The 20453-nt window shown below is 37.6% G+C and overlaps 1 protein-coding gene across 3 annotated transcripts; it reads right to left on the bottom strand.

Moving 5' to 3' along the window:
- Nucleotides 1-3180: 3180 nt before the first annotated feature.
- On the bottom strand, nucleotides 3181-20149 carry LOC121377330 (zinc finger protein 346-like). Of its 3 annotated transcripts, none has more exons than XM_041505270.1 (9): nucleotides 20055-20149; nucleotides 14371-14515; nucleotides 13492-13556; nucleotides 12188-12295; nucleotides 10968-11000; nucleotides 8337-8529; nucleotides 7674-7766; nucleotides 5128-5269; nucleotides 3181-4475 (listed from the first exon to the last, which is right to left on the bottom strand). In XM_041505270.1, exons 2-8 carry the CDS (start codon nucleotides 14498-14500, stop codon nucleotides 5130-5132), a joined length of 762 nt encoding a protein of 253 aa, XP_041361204.1. In that variant the 5' UTR covers nucleotides 14501-14515; nucleotides 20055-20149; the 3' UTR covers nucleotides 3181-4475; nucleotides 5128-5129. The 3 variants fall into 3 exon arrangements, with proteins under 3 accessions (XP_041361204.1, XP_041361205.1, XP_041361206.1); XM_041505271.1 differs by having other exon boundaries at nucleotides 20027-20117; XM_041505272.1 differs by lacking the exon at nucleotides 10968-11000.
- Nucleotides 20150-20453: the final 304 nt, after the last annotated feature.

The raw sequence follows: 20453 nt of genomic DNA, 5'->3' as shown, positions 1-20453 counted from the left end.
AAGATATATTGCTTGTGTTAAATGCTTTCTATGCCATCATCGGATACTGTAATTTATGCATAATTTTTTTTTTTTTTGAATTGTTAATTTGACAATTTCCTGTACTTGCTTTTTTCACTTTGTTAATTACTTGGCTGTGATATTGATGGCCTTACAAGTTGCTGTGAGCAAACAGATATCCTTGTATAAAATATCAGTGTATAACTGTGTCTCGTTTTCTTTTATACATTGTATCGGGGCGCAGCCCAGTGGTAAAGCTCTGGTCTGATGTGCAGTCAGTCTAGGATCAATCCCTGTCGGTGGGCCCAGTGCTACATCTCGTTCCAGCCAGTGCACCACAACTGGTATATCAAAGGCTGTGGTATGGTGTATATAAAAGATCCGTTGATACTAATGGAAAAATATAGTGGGTTTCCTCTCTAGGACTATAATGCGAGAATTACATTTAAATGTTTGACATCCAATAGCAGATGATCAATAAATCAGTGTGCTCTAGTGGTATCGTTACACAAAATAAATAATTTATTTATACATTGTAGCTTCCATGAGTACTGGGAGGGTAACATTCCTACTGAGGGATTTAATCACCCAGACACGCTACATCATATGGTAATTGATAGGAGCGCCCAGAATGTAACAGAATGTAACCTCCTTGTATTCCCAGGTCAAGGAAGAGCAATATGTATCTTTGGTTTATTATTATTATTCTTATCATTATCATCCCACTGCCCCCCTTTCATTTCTCTCTTTTGACTTCCATCTCATTTCTTCCTGATCTGGGAACTCCTATCTTTCAACTACTTTTATTGTCCACTTCCACATCCCAGTCCTTGTCTCTCCAACCATTTTCCTTTCTCTAATTTGAATTCAGTCTCATTTCTTCCCAATCTGGCAGCTCCTATCTTTCATCTTCTTTCACTTTTTACCTCCACCTCCCAGTCCTCGTCTTCCCAACCGCGATGGGATCTATCTTGGTGGTAAAGCACTCACCTGAAAGACAATATTTTTGGGGAGAGTAAGGATGCATGATCGGAAGATGATGGAAATCCGACTGGATCTAGAGGTGTGCTGTTTGTGAGGAACAGACATTAAATAAATGAACAAACTTCCGACGCCATATAACCGTAAATAAAATGTGTCGAGTGCGTCGTTGAATAAAACATTTTCTTTCCTTCCTTCATGAATAAACGAGCTGTTGAGAAACTGTATAGCATTAATATCACAAAATAATGTGAAAAAGAAATGCATAAGATGTATCTTTTGTGTGGGTTTTTCAGTTGTTTTTATTCAACTTGTTCATCAATAATACAATACAATACAAGGTTTTTAATTGTCGGGTTTTTATGATACGGCAACATCATGATACACGTGATGTGTGTTCTGGTCATCCTCATGTTTCTAATACCATGAAATACATTTTTTTTAACAAAAATAGTTCTAAACTATTTTTAAGGGTATTTCCCCCGTTTCAATATTATCTAAACGTGTCACAAACTTCATTGAAACTAGGGTCTGCGACTGTTAATTCCTGCTGTGTAACTTATTGATGGGGGGGGAAGAGGGGGGGGAAAGGGGGGGGGGTGATTGTTCAAGAGCACCCTTGCCACAGCACACACACACCACCCGGCTATGCCCGTAGTACATTATACTTCATGTATTTTCAATAACCCTGTATAATATGCACCTGCAAGCACAAAGGAAATGGATTGAGGTGTCATCTGCCAAACATGGTGTGTATACGTGGCCCCTAAAACAACACTAATATGAAGTATAGAACTTAAAAACTACCGATGAATGTCATTTCTGCATTCAGGTACAGGAGTATGAATCATTAAAAATACTTCGGTTAATTATGCATCAACTTACATGCATTCAAACATAGGTATCCGGTGTGCAGAGAGAATGTCAATGGTCAAATAGTCCAATGGTCACTATGTCAACGGACAAAATATCAATGGACAAAATGTCGACAGTCAAAATGTCAACTATCAAGTAGTACCCAGGTCAAAATGTCAACTTACAGATAATACATAATTTGTTAAAAATAGATTACAACTAATTTTGTGAGTAGAATAATGGAAATATATGGTAGAAAGTCTCAAGATGGCACATTTTGCCTGAACATCTGTATCATTTGTTGCCCGAATTTGATGTTTTGCTTCAGCACGGGGGGAGCTGTCCTCTCCCCCTCCCCCATCTTGTAGGCTTATGTGTGCACGATCAAAAAGTTTGTTTTATTTAACGACGCCGCTAGAGCACATTGATTTTTTATCTTATCATCGGCTATTGGACGTCAAACATATGGTCATTCTGACACTGTTTTTAGAGGAAACCCGCTGTCGCCACATAGGCTACTCTTTTTACGACAGGCAGCAAGGGATCTTTTATTTGCGCTTCCCACAGGCAGGATAGCACAAACCATGGCCTTTGTTGAACCAGTTATGGATCACTGGTCGGTGCAAGTGGGTTACACCTACCCATTGAGCCTTGCGGAGCACTCACTCAGGGTTTGGAGTCGGTATCTCGATTAAAAATCCCATGCCTCGACTGGGATCCGAACCCAGTACCTACCAGCCTGTACACCGATGGCCTGCCACGACGCCACCGAGGCCGGTCGTGTGCACGATCAAGACCAGTGGGCTTGTAAGGGGATGACAGTTTATTATATTCAGAGTAGTCCGTCCGCAGTGATGTGCCAGTTCTATTATATTATATCACGTCAAAGAGTCAGAATATATTTAATGTGCTATAGAATTAAATCTTTTTCTATAATAACAGCATAATTTCTATTAGGAAATCTGTCACCAAGACTGAATGCTCCCCTTTTAAACCCAAGAAAATCAATATATTTTTTTTTGTTTTTAATCGGGCCACTCTACACCAGAAGACCTCCATACATGTATATCTACAAATATCTCATCATGAAGCCGACTTCAAATGACTTGTTGGAGTGTATGTTGAACATTTTACTTAAAATAAAACACCGGTACTGCACCATAGCCACGGTTCAACTATGTATAGGCTGTCACCCTCTGCAATCTGGTGGTCCCTGCAATGCACCTGTTATAAACAGTCAACACAGTGACCTAGTAAGAACTCACTTAATATTGGTAATATACATGTATTTTTGATCATGCTCGATGGCACGTAGATTCAGATACTTAGTAATAACAGTGGTTATTGTTTTAATATCTACTTTTAATCTGTTTTCAGTTCACAAAGTATATCTTATTTTTAACAATAAGGAAAAAATACATCAATATAGTCAACAACAAAAAAAGAAGAAATGCCGCAGAAAACGAAAAAGTCTGCGGCAATCTCCATGGCATTGCCAATTGCCGTGGGCAATTGCAGGGGTTGCCTCGGCATACGTATTTGAAATTCAGTGGGAAATATTTGAAAATCTTGTGTTTATACAACCCAATGATTCGTATCATTTTTCTTACCTAGCTAACCGATTGTTTGGTTATATAAAGTATATTTGTGTAACTAAAATATGTTCAGATAAACTCAGTTTACAATGAACCACCAGTCAAAGTTAAAATTTACTTTGTTTAACGACACCACTAGAGCACAATGATTTGTTAATCATCGGCTATTGGATGTCAAACATTTTGTATTTTTGACATATAGTCTTAGAGAGGACACCTGCTAGAATTTGTCCATTAGTAGTAAGGGATCTTTTATACATGTATGCACCATCCCATAGACAGGGTAGCATATACCACATCCTTTGACATACCAGCCGACAACCATGAATCCTGTCAGAAAGGAGTTTGTATGTTAAACCATTCAGTTCAATCACATTTGGAGTGCAGACAAAAACTGCAATGTTAATGTGAAATGCAAAGTTTAGCTGATCCAGAAAGGATCACGGCTGAACCATCCACAAGAGATACATGCAACCCCTGCAATTGAGAAAATGTCCACAGCAAAAAAAAAAACCATGCCATTAAATATTTTTTAATATAACTCAAGGCAAAAAAACAGTTGTGGAGATTTTAAAACTCCACAGCATTGCCGACTGCCGTGGGCAATTGCAGAGGTTGAGCATGTAGGGCCTAAATGTTTTATAATCACTAGGCCATCTTAAATATTAATATAGGAAGGATGATACAGCTTTGGCAATCGCTATCAAACGTTTTTCGTCTTCACACCACATCATTCTGGTGTCGGTGGTAACCACAGGACACATCACGTTGTCGTTTCCCACGAGTTGACATTGATGTGTTTCCACTTCAAAAAATGTGACTTGATTTTGTGCTCCACATCGGACTGTGGTTCATGCTAATGAGGTTAATCAAACACTGTCCCAGAATGGATCACGGCAGAGCACATCCAAAACACAGAAATATCCGAAACCTTCAACAATAAAACACAAGTTAAGTGTTTTTGAATGTATGAACGTTAAACACATGGACTAGTTTCCGTAAGCAGTTGGATGAATTCTTGTAGTAGATCCTCCTATTTATCATCTGAAATTTAAAAGATATCTAATAAATTACATGTATATTTTCTGTTTTTAACGTCACAGATTTTCCCATCACTCTATTTTAACTTTATCCAAATGAGTTACAGGTTTGTAAATTAACTAAACTTGGTGTCCATTTTTTTACGGGTTAAAACTAGGGTCTGCGCGTTTAATTAATTTCCAGGTCAGGCTTTCTGCCAGAAAATAATTTCGGGGTACATACATGTAATAAATGCCCCATAACAGGCGTTTTTATGTGTTTGAATTTTTTAAATGGGACCCTGCTTTGCATATATGCTTTGACAACATTGAAACAGCAGTTCTCGTACAATCGTCTATCTAAAACTATATCCATTAATGTCCAAAGATTTCAGGGTAATAATTTTTACCCTCCGTACCATCTGGCAGAAAATCTGCAAGTTTATATGTCACTGGGTAAGGAAATGGGGGGGGGGGGGGCGCACATGCTCCCCCATACTTTTCAGATATTTTGCTTTATATTTGCTTTACAATAGTGTAAAAGTGTGTAAATATAAGTGTTCCCCCCCCCCCCCCCCCCCCTCACTTTTTGGCACCTTCCTACGCTCGTGTATGTTATTTGTATGATTAAGTTAGTTTTTAAAAATTATTAAAAAACAAAAAAATTCTCCACTTACCATTAACTGGTAGAAACGTAGGTTTCGAAAGCAGGCAGTGTGTTCTGGGTTGAACAGTTTGGTGTTGTGATGGAAAGATTGGGCGTCACTGTAGTAGCAACTGTTGTTTGTAGCTTGTTGACATTCTTTTGGTGCTTTGATCCTGGAAAACAATACATGCATAATCTACATATAAGCGAAACTTGCAAGCAGGACACTGTCTGAGCAGTGGCTTTACTGTAGCCCAGCACACTTTGTAATACGATAGTTGGCCATAAACTAGAAAATTAATGGAGTAAACTTTTCAAAAATCTGTTTCTAATTTTCATTATTATTCAGTTATGAATTTAAACACATTATAATTAGTTGCTAAGGGACATAACTTGTTTTTCCACTATAACCACATAATAAGGAAATTAAGGAAATGTTTTATTTAACGACACACTTGATTTACGGTCAACATATGGTTAAGGACCACACAGTCATTGAGAGGAAACCTGCTGTTGCCATTTCATGGGCTACTCTTTTCTATTAGCAGCAAGAGATCTTTTATATGCACCATCCCACAGACAGGATAGCACATACCAGTCGTGGTGCACTGGCTGGAACGAGAAATAGCCCAATGGGTCCACCGATGGGGATCGAACCCAGAACAACTGCGCAGCAAGGTTCTGCCCATCCATATAATAAGACAAATAGCAATGTAGTCATGTTACAATGTAATCTGAGTAACATCAAGGCCAATCAAAACAAGCATTTTGAAAGTACTGCTAAACAACAAACGTCCAATTTTCACATTTCCGAAATTCAAGGGCCATAACTCAGTCATAAATGGGTAAATCTCCATAAAAACTAAACTTGATAATTTGTAACTGTGCATGATGTGGCTATACACAGAATTTCAGCTCAAAATATCTTGAGGCATTGCAAAAACGACTTCCTGACAACTGTATGTGAAATTACCTATATCATAGATGAATAAAGGTAATTTTTAAGCATTCCAATCAAATTCAGTCTTACGTTTTATAAATTATTTTATGTAACAGTAACCTATTACAAAAAGTGAAAGTTTGTTTTGTTTAACGACACCACTGGAGCACATTAATTAATAAATCATCAGCTCCTGAATGTCAGATATTTGTTCATTCTGACACACAGTCAGAGGAAACTTGCTACATTTTTCCTAATGCAGCAAGGGATCTTTTATATACACTTTTCCACAGACAGGAAAGCACATACATGTACCACTGGTTGGAACGAGAAAACCCCCAATCATTTGAATGGATCCACCGAGGTGGTTAGATCCTGCGACGTATGCACCTTAAGCGAGCACTCAACAGACTGAGCTAATTCCCACCCTCGTAACCTATTACAAATGCTAGATTTGAAAATGATGATTCCCAATAGTGGATCTGCCCTTCCCAATAGTGGATCTGCCCTTCTCAATAGTGGATCTGCCCTTCCCAATAGTGGATCTGCCCTTCCCAATAGTGAATCTGCCCTTCCCAATAGTGAATCTGCCCTTCCCACTAGTAGATCTGCCCTTACAATAGTGGATCTGCCCTTCCCACTAGTAGATCTGCCCTTACAATAGTGGATCTGCCCTTCCTACTAGTAGATTTACCCTTACAATAGTGGATCTGCCCTTCCCACTAGTAGATCTGCCCTTCCCACTAGTAGATCTGCCCTTACAATAGTGGATCTGCCCTTCCCACTAGTGGATCTGCCCTCCCCAATAGTGGATCTGCCCTCCCCAATAGCGGATCTGCCCTTCCCAATAGCGGATCTGCCCTTCCCAATAGTGGATCTGCCCTTCCCATTAGCGGATCTGCCCTTCCCAATAGCGGATCTGCCCTTCCCATTAGCAGATCTGCCCTTCCCATTAGCGGATCTGCCCTTCCCAATAGCGGATCTGCCCTTCCCAATAGCGGATCTGCCCTTCCCAATAGCGGATCTGCCCTTCCCAATAGTGAATCTGCCCTTCCCAATAGTGAATCTGCCCTTCCCACTAGTAGATCTGCCCTTACAATAGTGGATCTGCCCTTCCCACTAGTAGATCTGCCCTTACAATAGTGGATCTGCCCTTCCTACTAGTAGATTTACCCTTACAATAGTGGATCTGCCCTTCCCACTAGTAGATCTGCCCTTCCCACTAGTAGATCTGCCCTTACAATAGTGGATCTGCCCTTCCCACTAGTGGATCTGCCCTCCCCAATAGTGGATCTGCCCTCCCCAATAGTGAATCTGTCCTTCCCAATAGCGGATCTGCCCTTCCCAATAGTGGATCTGCCCTTACAATAGCAGATCTACCCTTACAATAGTGGATCTGCCCTCCCCAATAGTGGATCTGCCCTCCCCAATAGTGAATCTGTCCTTCCCAATAGCGGATCTGCCCTTCCCAATAGCGGATCTGCCCTTACAATAGCGGATCTACCCTTACAATAGCGGATCTACCCTTACAATAGCGGATCTGCCCTTTCCAATAGGGGATCTGCCCTCCCCAATAGTGGATCTGCCCTTCCCAATAGTGGATCTTCCCCCTGAAAGATAAATTTGATGGTTGTTACCTGCGCGGTGGACCTGCAGCTGTTCGACTGAATTAACACTGATGTTACAGAAGTGACAAAAGTGGGTTGTTATCTTTTTCTGACCAGAGGCATCTGAAATAAAAGAAATATTGTAGATTTCTAATCATAAGCACTCCACTGTTTCTGTGGATTGACCTCTAAATGACAAGTGTAGGTAGCACTAAACCAAATAACTTCCGGCTTGGTCAGTTCTTTTCTGATTTGAAGCAATGGCGTAGAAAACAGGGGGACATGTGCTCTCCCCCCCCTTTCAAATATTTTGCTTTATAATAGTGTAAAAGTGTGTAAATATAAAAGTGTGCCCCCCCCCCCCCCCCTTTGGCACCTTCCTACGTTCGTGTTAAGCCTTCAACAGAAAACTACATTTCAACTTATTTTTTCGTGCTTATATCCAATTAAGGTTCAAGCATGCTGTCCTGGGCACACACCTCAACTATCTGGGCTGTCTGTCCAGGACAGAGGGTTAGTTGCTAATTGTTAGTGAGAGAGAAGATGGTGTAGTGGCCTTACACCTACCCACTGAGTCGTTAAAACTTGCTCTGGGGTAAGAGCCAGTACCGAGCTGCGAACCCTGTACCTACCAGCCGTATGTCTGATGGCTTAACCATGACACCGGTCTGGAAACTACATTTACAAATATACCTGTAGTACTAGTTGCCTCCCCTTCAGACACGTCGGCAATGAGCTTCATCTTCTTGTTATGTTTCGAGCCCTGGAAATGTTGCTGGGCCTGAGTGTCGGAATTGATTGTCACATGACACACTTCACAGTAGATTTCAGTGAATTTGCGCTTCACTGGTTGAGGTTTGGGAGCCGCTGCATTCGTCCCAGGCGTCTTCAGACCCAAAAAGAAATGAAGATAAATAAAACAGTAAAAAGAAATGAAATGGAAGAAATTTGATTGGGGTACCGTAATTGGATATAACCACGGAAATAAGTTGAAATAAAATGAAATGATTGGGGAAGTTCAGTTTATTACGATAAAATAAATCCAAAAAAAAGAGAGAGAGAAAAAAAGAAATTTTGTTCAAGGATGTTCAGTTTATTATTGTGTAATAAATCTGAGAGAAAAAAAAAAGACAGAAAAAACTAAGGTTGACAACAGTCGCTCTTCACACTCGTTTTGGCTTCATACACAATAAATATAACATATCTCACCGTAATTTCACTTGAAATCCATATATCGTAAAATCACAATATTTTCTTCAAACACATTCAGGCGTATTAGTAATGTTCAAACAAAACAATAATATATCAACAGCAATTTTGCAATGGAATTTTTCCAGCGTTCTCAAAACGGAAATGTCATGTACCCGTTTATTTTTATTGTAAGGAGATGCAAAGTGACATCATTCAAATTCAGAATTAGCTATATTATTACAATGCTTCACCACATTAAAATAACTAACCTTGGCCCCTGTTAAAATTTTATAACGTGCAGACAACACTGTTTACAGGTTGGTATATCTTTATTTTTGTAAAATTCTGGACAAAATATTAAGTTTAAATTTTAAAAGATGAAAGAAGGAAGGAAATGTTTTATTTAACGATGCACTCAACACATTTTATTTACGGTTATATGACGTTAGACCACACAGATAATGAGAGAGGAAACCCGCTGTCCCACTTCATGGGCTACTCTTTTCGATTAGCAGCAAGGGATCTTTTATATGCACCACCCCACAGACAGGGTAGTACATACTACGGCCTTTTTTACACCAGTTACACTGACAGGGATCGATCCTAGACCAACCGCGCATCAAGCGAACACTTTACCACTGGGTTACGTCCCGCCCCCCCCCAAAAACATGCATACCTGTACTAACCACAAAATACTGTAAACCAGCAAAAACATGTGTGGCTATAAATTTCGGATTGTTTCAATAAGTGGAAAAATATGACATACTGTAGTATAAATTTATATAAAACAAATCTGTCACTTCTAAAGTCGAATATAAAATTGATTATTATTTGTTTTTAATTTAAGGGGAGTACTAAATGTATTTTTATTGTTTTGACAGCAGTTGATAAGTATTAAAGTGCTGTGCCAGACCATACACTAAAATTTCAAATTCCACAATTAAATGCTTTCTTAATTCATTGCAATAATATTTTACACTAATATGTAAATCAATAATTACGAAAATGCCCCATAAAAGTATTAAAACATCACTCCCGTAGAACACTGCCGGAAATGACCGAGTAAAATTCTCGGTAAAAACATTTGCCTGTAAATAGCCATGACGTCACGAAGGGAACGCGCTTCACAGAAACCTACCACGAGATGACTTTTAGCGCAAGCGAAAGTGGGACCGACAGCGACTGCCAAGCTCATTGATCATGCAATTCTTCTTTCGATGATGAATAGTGTAGTAATGACGACTGGACTAATATTTGTGCAACACAACAAATAATGCCTTATCAGTTTGAACCTGGAACATCTTCCGACGAACCACCGGCCTGACAGATGATGATGAAAATGGTCGTGGAGACAGCTTACCACTAATTTACAACTTTTATTCTTGTTTTGTTCTTTAGCTTTTCATGCGAATTATTTTGCTACTGTATGTTCTAATACTTGTGATGTAGTAGAGAAGACGATAAATAACTCTTGAATTCTACGAATCAAGTGGACCCGATATCGGTAATTTTAAGAAATAAACATAAACGACTTTTAGTCCGTCCCATCCCTCTATGAAGATGGGGTTTGGGGGTTATGAACAATTTCAGTTTAGTTTGACGTAAAAAAAAAAAGTAAAAGTGTTTTGGAAATAACAAAACAATACTATTTTTTGTGTGCAGTTGTGAAAACAGTCTGCTCAGAAATAAATAACTTATTTTAATTTTAAGAAATAAACAAAAACGACTTTTAGTCCGTCCCATCCATCCATGAAGATGTTTTTTTGTGTGAATAATTTCAGTTTAGTTTGACGTAAAAAAACACGTAAAAGTGTTTTGGAAATAACAAAACAATACTATTTTTTTGTGTGCAGTTGTGAAAACAGTCTGCTCAGAAATAAATAAATTATAGCACATTCTATAGTATGAAAAAGGGTTTTCTTTGTGGGAAGGTATAGTAAAATTAATTTAATGTGTTTATAGTCTGTTTTACAGGGAACGCCTTTTTTCATACTATGGAATTTACAAGTCATTTATTTCTGAGCCGATTGTTTTCTAAGATGCATACAAAATTAGCTCTTTTTTTTCTTCTCTTTTTTACAAAAAAACCCTACATTTTTGTAAGATGGGACGGACTAGGCTATAGATACTTACTTGTTTGTACTTTATTGTTTTAATGTTCTCGAACTGTAAAGAAAAATCTCACAAATGAACGAGATGCAAACGACAACAAATCGGATCTCGATGATTGCACGAACCGTGCATGAAAAAAAAAAAACTGACCGGAGATGAAAGCATAACGCAATTTGGGATGTTGACGATATGCACCCCAAGGTCGTTTCGGTGTGGATGGCGTCAGCTTTTGTCATTTGTTTTGTGTCGCAGAAAAACTGTTGGTACGGCATCTTTTTTTAAAAGCCATAACACATGGTATTCCCATATTTCGCTTAAGCCGACAAGCCAGTTCGGACGAATCGAAACTAAAGTGTCTGCAGTCACAACGGTCTCCGGCATTTTCTTCCTGTCCAGTATTTTCATGTTGTTTTAATCAAATTCACACACAGATTTCTCACAGCAACATTACTAGGAAATACGTGAAGACTAAATTTATCTGCTTTTGTATTGCTACAGCCGCCAACAACACACCGTTTAACCATAATAAACACAAAAGAAGCAATGAACAATGGCGCTGACTATCGAAAGGAGTTCCCTTCATGACGTCACGGATCAAATCTTACAGAAATTCCCGAAACAAATTCAGCTGGTTCTGTTTTTCAGGGGAATATTTTTAAATGGAAAATATACCGGTATATAATTTGTTTTTTCTTTTCTTTAATAATTATATTAAATAATATCTTGATTGATATAGCTCAATACATCATACATCTGGAACAGCACTTTAACAATCCCATGTGTTCTATGGAGAAATAAGTGAAAAGTCGATTGCTCACTGGAATGGCAACGTTAAACTGTCTGGCAGGGATTCTAGAAAGTTTACAAAATCCACTAGCCATTGGATCAGCTATTTAAAACATTTACTAGTCACAATTAAAAATTCACTAGCCCTACTTTACTTTAATACAATTTTACTAATAGTAATAATCAGATATGTCATCACCTAAAGAGGGAAATAAAGCTTAAAAACACTAAGATGGGGGATGGGACAGCATATTCATATTTAAATAAAATAGACTTAAATGCAGCATTAGACAACTTTTTTTCACTAGCTGTGGGCATGGCAATAATAGTTATTTACTAGCCCAACATAGAATATCACTAGCCATGGGAGTGGGGCTACCATAATCTACAAGCCCTCGTCTGGACAACATAAGTATTAACTATCCAATGAAATAATTAAAAGGTTGACTGCTTACTGGAATAGTAACTTTAAACTGTCTGGACAACATGGCGTTGAAATCCTGCGGACTCGTCGCAGACGTCAGTACTTCTTTAATAGCCTCCTTATCCTCTTCTCCGACAGTCTGAGCAAAAGAAAGGAATGTTATATCAGGCTCCGTTGGAGCAAAAGAAAGAAAGAAATGTTTTATTTAACGACGCACTCAACACATTTTATTTACGGTTATATGGCATCAGACATATGGTTAAGGCCCACACAGATTTTGAGAGGAAACCCGCTGTCACCACTACATGGGCTACTCTTTCCGATTAGCAGCAAGGGATCTATTATGCACTTTCCACAGGCAGGATAGCACAAACCATGGCCTTTGTTGAACCAGTTATGGATCACTGGTCGGTGCAAGTGGTTTACACCTACCCATTGAGCCTTGCGGAGCACTCACTCGGGGTCTGGAGTCGGTAGCTGGATTAAAAATCCCATGCCTCGACTGGGATCCGAACCCAGTACCTACCAGCCTGTAGACCGATGGCCTAACCACGACGCCATCGAGGCCGGTCCATTGGAGCAATTGCATGCATCTTAAATGGAAAGACATGTCACCTACAAACAACCATCAGAACCTACATCAGGTCATAGGATTTCAAACTAAATGGGAAACACTTTTTTGGTTCCGTGCCTTGTGAACATGGGAACCCATCGGAAACTGTTTATATTATTTCTGTTGAATTGTCGTACTCAAAGAAATGAAATTACGGTTCCGTGAGTTTACCGACACGCTACCAACACTGTACCAGAAACAATCGTTTCCATGATGCTTGTACATGTAAATGGATAACTAAAGTTTGGTTTGTTTAACGACACCACTAGAGCACACTGATTAATTACATGTAATCATCGGCTAATGGATGTCAAACATTTGGTCATTCTGACATGTTTCCATAGAGAAAAACCAATATATTTTTCTTAATGCAGCAAAGGATCTTTTATATGCACTTTCCCACAGCACAGGAAAGCACATACCACAGCCTTTGACCACTTGTGGTGCACTGGTTGGAATGAGAAAAAAACCAATCAGTTGAATGGATCCACCGAGGTGGTTCGATCCTGCGACGCAAGCACCTCAAGCGAAAACTTAACCAACTGAGCTAAATCTCGCCCCTGGATAAATAAAGCACAGAAATTATCGTTCCCGCAATTTTCAGGGTGAGATTGATTAATTTGAATTTATTTTTATCACAAATAAATGTAACAATAGCAAAATATGACACTCGCAACTTCAATATTTAGTGTTTTATGTAGTTAATTAGAATAAAGTGATACCTGTGACGGTTGAGCAGTGACAAAAGCTCCACCATATTTTGGTATGAAAGCTTCAGCTGGAATATCTAAAAATAGAGAGGAAAAAAAAAATCAGCTTGAAACCAAAAACCGAATTGTAAGTACAGCTGTAACAAATTTATCCATTCAAAAATAAATTGCAATTTTGCAACTTAAAAAACAAATCACATTCATTGATATATATTTTGTTTTTCATTTACATCTAAAGAATAACTGCTTAAATCTAATAATGGAATGTACCTGTATGCAGAGATAGCTCTGGTACTCGACAAATTTTGTTTTAGTTTGTCAAAATAATTTCAGGTAATAACTGACATTTTTTTGAAAATAACTGACAATTTCCGCAATTTTTAAAGTTTAATAAACAATTTGGTGAAATGTTTTGCTCACCCAGAGTTAACCCTGTGTATGTATACAACAAGTTTGTACAATACATAAAATTCAGATATTCTTAAATTATACAAACAAAAAGCGAACTAACCTGTATCTGGAAAATTAAAAAAATGTATGGTGACAGCAAAGGATAATTTAATATAATATACATGTATGTTTCTGAATTTAAAATCAGTGGCAGATCCAGAAAATCCATTTAGGGGGGCCCCAATGACATGAGGCGGAATGCCAGGGGAACTTTGGGTGAGGTTTGAAGAGGGATCATAAAAAATAAATAAATTAATATATAATAAAATTATAACTCACAAAATTTAGGGGGGCTCCAAGCCCCTCCCTAGATCCACCTCTGAAAATATTCCTGTTAATGTACAGGACAGAACACTGTTCAGCCTGTATTTCATGTGAACATTTTTGGGCACAGCACAGGTGCCAAATGCACAAAAAATGTATTTTAAGCATAATACTGACCTTGTGACTCGTTGGTTGGCACTGCTATTCCAAGTTTATTCATTTTCTTCACATGACTCTTGCCTGCTCGGTGCTGATTCAGCTGACCTTGAGAGTTCAGGCAGACATCACAGGCCTGGCAGCAGAACATCTTCACAACGTTCGACTACAACATAAAACAATCATACATAGGAACAAGCCTGGCAGCGGGACATCTTCACAACATTCGACTACATGATGATGATAACTAGTTTAACGTGCCCATATACCACTAGGGTTTCGAACACGCCCATCCCAAGTCCGACCTCCGATAAGATCGGTGGCCTGACTCGGGATGGAGGGGGGGATTGAAACTGGGCAGAATTTTGAAAATAGCAATTAGTAAAAAAAGTTAATAGAATAAAGAGAAAAAAGTACTCAACACATTTTATTTACGGTTATATGGCGTCAAACATATGGTTAAGGACCACACAGATTTTGAGAGGAAACCCGCTGTCGCCACTACATGGGCTACTCTTCCGATTAACAGCAAGGGATCTTTTATTTGCGCTTCCCACAGGCAGGATAGCACAAACCATGGCCTTTGGTGAACTAGTTATGGATTACTGGTCGGTGCAAGTGGTTTACACCTACCCATTGAGCCTTGCGGAGCACTCACTCAGGGTTTGGAGTTGGTATCTGGATTAAAAATCCCATGCCTCGACTGGGATCCAAACCCAGTACCTACCAGCCTGTAGACCGATGGCCTAACCACTACGCCACCGAGGCCGGTCCCAAAACAATTGACTGCTCGGCCAAATATTTATATAATTTGGAGCATTTAAGAAGGACAGTCCAAAATTAAATAAGAGAAAGAAGAGAGGATCGGACTATTTAATAATATTTTAAAAAAAAGAAGTAATTTCGACATAAAATTTTGAACGCAGATTTAAAATTTAAAGTCTGATCAATATGTCCACGTAAGTGGCCTCGTTAAGGCCATTTGGGTGCACAGCTTAAAGGGACGAGATGGGTTGCATCCCGTCGAGAAAACCCCTAGATTGACAGTCGATAGACATTGAAGGTGTAGTGCTGTGCTGAAATACAAATCTTGAGAAGCCGGATCCATCTGAATGAGAGAGAGTATCAGACTAGGGTATAGTCCAGTCATTGTGGGTTGGTATAGTGGTGCGGACGGGCCCCGACTCCGGAGGATACGAGATGGTATCACTATAAAGCAAGGTAAAGTCTAGAAAAAAAAGTAGTAGGGGCCGACCCCGCTTCCTATTTCTTCTTAGAGTGGGGCGGTCAATCTTCCAGTGCCGCTAGGACAGACTCGGACATATAGAGACTACAACATAAAACAATCAGACGTAGGAACAGGCCTGTCAACGGAACATCTTCACAACATTCGACTACAACATAAAACAATCAGACGTAGGAACAGACCTGGCAGCTGAACATCTTCACAACGTTCGACTACAACATAAAACAATCATACATAGGAACAGGCCTGGCAGCGGAACATCTTCACAACGTTCGACTACAACATAAAACAATTAGACGTAAGTACAGACCTGGCAGCTGAACATCTTCACAACGTTCGACTACAACATAAAACAATCATACATAGGAACAGGCCTGGCAGCGGAACATCTTCACAACGTTCGACTACAACATAAAACAATTAGACGTAAGTACAGACCTGGCAGCGGAACATCTTCACAACATTCGACTACCACATAAAACAATCATACAGTCCTGCACAGGGCTCAAACTTAACAACAGCGCTGCCAGCCCTGTTCCTACATATATATGATTATTTTATGTTGTAGTCGAGTATAGGAACAGGGCTCAAATTTAACGACTGCACCAACAAAAATTGCTATAGTGGTGATATCAATGGCCATAGGTTAGGGGCTTTACCAAGTACAACTTTTTGCCACTGGATAAAAGTTATGGTATAATATCTGCCTGCACCCCCCTAACAATATTTGTTAGAATTAGTGTAAGTTTAGGGTTAGGGTTAGGGTTAGTTATATACAATACCTTTTTAAACATTTTGTTCTATAAAAGCAACATAATATTTATATTTTGTAATCCAGTATCACTACGTTTTGCCGTTGAAAAATTAGACATTTTGACTATTCTTTGTAAAATTTCCTCCAATACGGTGCTTTTATTGGTGCTTTTGGTAGAAAAATAGTACAGAAGACACAATGAGGCATTATGGGGGGGGGGGGGGGGGGGGGGGGGGCGGAAATCTTTCCGAGCATTTTGCCCTATATATGGCAGAAACATATCAAAATTGCCGAAGTTAACAAATTCTTAATTTTTAATCATATACACGTGTAAGAACCTGCAGTAAGTACACAATGTATACGTGTATGTATGTATGTTTTTAGAGCTGCAAAAGATATGATGGGCCAATATTACATTGCGATACATTTCAAAATTAATGGGAAACACTTTTTCGGTTCCGTGCCTTGTGATTGTTTATATATATTCATTATTTATTTTTAACATTTATTATTGACATTTAAAACAAAATTCTTTGTAATTAAATTATATTTTTATTTCATTTCAATTACTTAATTAATAAATATTATTTTATTTTATTTTATTAACTTTATTTTATTTATTAACTTTAATTTATTTTATATCATATTATCATTTTATTTTATTTTATTATATTAACTTTAATTTATTTTTACTTTTAAGTTATTTTATTAACTTTAAGTCATTTTTAGTTTTATGGGGTTTTTTTGGTATTTATTATGCGAATTTATGGAATGAGAAATGACTTCACCGATCGTTTTCCACATACAAGACTATTCCGAGTTTTATTTCCCTCCAATAAGGATAAATTAAATAACAATAATCGCGCATTTAAAAAAAAAAACACAGTCGTACTTTTTTCCTTTAATTCAAAGTGAAGATTGTTTCAAAGTAAGTATTTCTTGGTCTCCATAAGCTCAAAATAGATCACAATATACGATTAGGGTGGGAAAACGTGATGGTAGTTGTTATTTTGACCGCAAAATTGCTTGGATCTGTTGAGAGCTCGCTATAGGCATAATGCGTTAGCCTGATTAACCTCGACTTGTGTTTGCACATGCATTAATTTTGAGGTTAATCTTGATGAACTAGCGTTAACTAAGTTCTAGTTCATAAAAATAAACTCGAATGTAAATGCACATTGAGTTTATAGTGCCGGCGACATTTTCCATTAGCTAATACAGAGCCGTTCCGAGCAATTTTGCTCGGAACGGAATTGTGGTCGAAATAGCGACTGACACCACCTGTTCCCACCCTAATCGTGTAGTGTGATCTTTTTCGGGCATATGTAGACTAAGAAATACTTACTTTGAAACGATCTTCACTTTGAATTAAAGGAAAAACGACCGACTGTATGACTTGGGTTTAAAACGCGCGGTGCATTATGGGAGGAAAATGAAACTCAGAACAATCTTGTATGTGGAAAAGGATCGGTGAAGTCATTTCTCGTTCCATAATGAATAAAACAAAAACCATAAAACTAAACATTAATTAAAGTTAATAAATTAACTTAAAAAGTAAAAATAAATTAAAGTTAATAAAGTAAAATAAAATAACATTTATTAATTAATAGAAATGAAATAAAAATTAATTGAAGTTAATAAAATTAAATAAAATAAAATAAATGAGATTAAAGTAAAATAAAATAACATTTATTAATTAATAGAACACACACACATATACATATATATTGTTTTGTTTTTTTAATTATTATTATTATTTTTCTTAACGAAAAAAAAAGTTCATAAATTTCTCTAAAAATAACTAAAACATAAGTACTAAGTTTTAAACTGTTACTTACCTGTCTTTTTTTCTGAGTTTTTTTCTTCTGAAAACGTCGGTGTGGGTGTGTTGGGGGTGGGGGTGGGGGGTGGTGGGTGGGGGTGGCAATGAAACATATTTCTCTCTTGTTTGCCAGTATGTAAAAACATTACTGTTGCCCCTTGCTCGCCACGAGGAGGCCAGAGAGTTGAACAAGATATACCAAATTTGATGTGTGCATACATTTTGTGGTATTTCACTAGTGTGGTGGGTTTTTTGTGGTATTTTACCAGGTGATGTATTTTAACAGTGCCACCTTTTGGCATGTGTATTAACACTTGTGTATTAACTATATATATTGAGGTAACAACTGTGTTTGGTGGACAAAGTGCTGGTGAACTGCGACTTTTAGTTATAACATGTGCGAACTCCACGAAAGTTGACGTATCTACCAGGCAATTAGTTGTTGAGGATTGCCTCGCAACTCTGTGCCAGTCACTGGAATCGGCATGTTATTAACAAATGTGCATACCATATTGAGTGCAGAACCAGAGTGAACTGTGACGTTTGAATACCTCGAAGTGGGCACCAAATCTCCAAACATGTGACCGATACTACACGCGATTTTATTATGTGCACCAACAATAAGCTGAAGGAATGTTGCCAACATGTTAAGACAGCGCAGCTCGAACCTTTTAATGAGGAATCATTTCTGTTTAACTTTTATGTAAAATCCTGAACAAGGCACACATCAAATTTGGTATATCTTGTTCAACTCTCTGGCCTCCTCGTGACGAGCAAGGGGCAACAGTAACGTTTTTACGTACTGGCAAACAAGAGAGAAATATGTTTCATTGCCCCCCCCCCCACCCCCACCCTCAGATAAGTAAGTTTAAAACTTAGTACTTATGTTTTAGTTATTTTTAGAGACATTAATGAACTGTTTTTTTCTTTAAAAAAAAATAAGAAAAAAAGAAAGAAAGAAAAAATATATATAATATATATATATATTTTTTATATATAATGTGTGTGTGTGTGTGTGTAAATCATAATTTTTATTTCATTTCTATTAGTTTTTTTGTTTTTTTTATTAACTTTAATTTCATTTATTTTATTTTAATTTATTAACTTTAATTTATTTTTACATTTTAAGTTATTTTATTAACTTTAATTAATTTTTAGTTTTATGGTTTTTGTTTTATTCATTATGAAACGAGAAATGACTTCACTGATCCTTTTCCACATACAAGATTGTTCCGAGTTTCATTTTCCTCCCATAATGCACCGCGCGTTTTAAAAACAAGTCATACAGTCGGTCGTTTTTCCTTTAATTCAAAGTGAAGATCGTTTCAAAGTAAGTATTTCTTAGTGTCCATATGCTCCAAATAGATCACAGTAGGCCTACATGATTTGGGTGGAAAAACGTGATGACAGTCGTTTTTTCTTTTAGTTTGACCGCAATTCGGATTGAATTCCGTTCCGAGCAAAATTGCTCGGAAGGGCGCTAATGGCGTTGTTTGTCCCCAGGATTAACCTTTGGTAGTGCTTGCACTTGTAGCCAAAGTTAATCTTGATGAACTAACTAAGTTCTGGATTAATAAAGTTATTCAACACAACTAACCCTAATTTTGGAAGGGGGAGTAAGGACAACTTGCCTAATAAAATAATGTACCGCGTATATTTAAAATGTAATTTAAAAAAAACTAAATTAAATTAAAAATTAAAATAAATGGTATTATCATTATGATTATGGTTTTGACGTTAAAGTTAAACTGTTAAAATTAAATGCATACATTTTTGCATCCTCAGCAACCAGTAGTGCTACTAAATTAACATTGCAGACAGATAATATGCAGGTGGATATATATGCAAAACATACCTCCGTGGTTGAAATGTAGGTAAATTACCTTTTAAAGAGTAATTAAGGCTGTTTTCAGAAACTAAACAAAACCGACAGACATAAAATTTTGTACACCGTTTCTCTACTGATAATGCCGCTGTTGACCAGTGACATTCTAAAACAAATAAAACGACCAGTCTATTAAATCGTTGGGTCTCTCACCACATTATATTTCTTTTATTTCAAAGCCTTTAGGCAAAACATTTAATTTCTCATAAAAGGGTCATTCTACAGAAAGCGTCACTTTTCAAACTACAAATTCAAGAAAAAATAATTTAAAAATATTAATTTTTGTTGTTAACTTTGGAAACTAGATGAACAGAGAAACATAAAATTATATCTGGCATCGCAGAACTGTAATCGGCCTGCACGCGTCGTACAGACACGTTACCCTGTGAACAAGCTC

The sequence above is a fragment of the Gigantopelta aegis genome, chromosome 7 (assembly GCF_016097555.1).
Source record: "Gigantopelta aegis isolate Gae_Host chromosome 7, Gae_host_genome, whole genome shotgun sequence".
Classification (NCBI taxonomy): Eukaryota; Metazoa; Mollusca; class Gastropoda; order Neomphalida; family Peltospiridae; genus Gigantopelta; species Gigantopelta aegis.
This window is presented reverse-complemented; position numbering and strand designations above follow the sequence as displayed.

Bases quoted from the DNA above. Each gene is read 5' to 3' on its own strand.
- LOC121377330 (XM_041505270.1), bottom strand. From the start codon at position 14,500: ATGTTCTGCTGCCAGGCCTGTGATGTCTGCCTGAACTCTCAAGGTCAG. The intron at 11,001-12,187 runs GTAAGCAGTCAA...TTTTCTTTACAG, and splicing joins AGTTTAAAGTTACTATTCCA to TTCGAGAACATTAAAACAAT. The intron at 8,530-10,967 runs GTAAGTATCTAT...TTGGGTCTGAAG, and splicing joins AAACAATAAAGTACAAACAA to ACGCCTGGGACGAATGCAGC.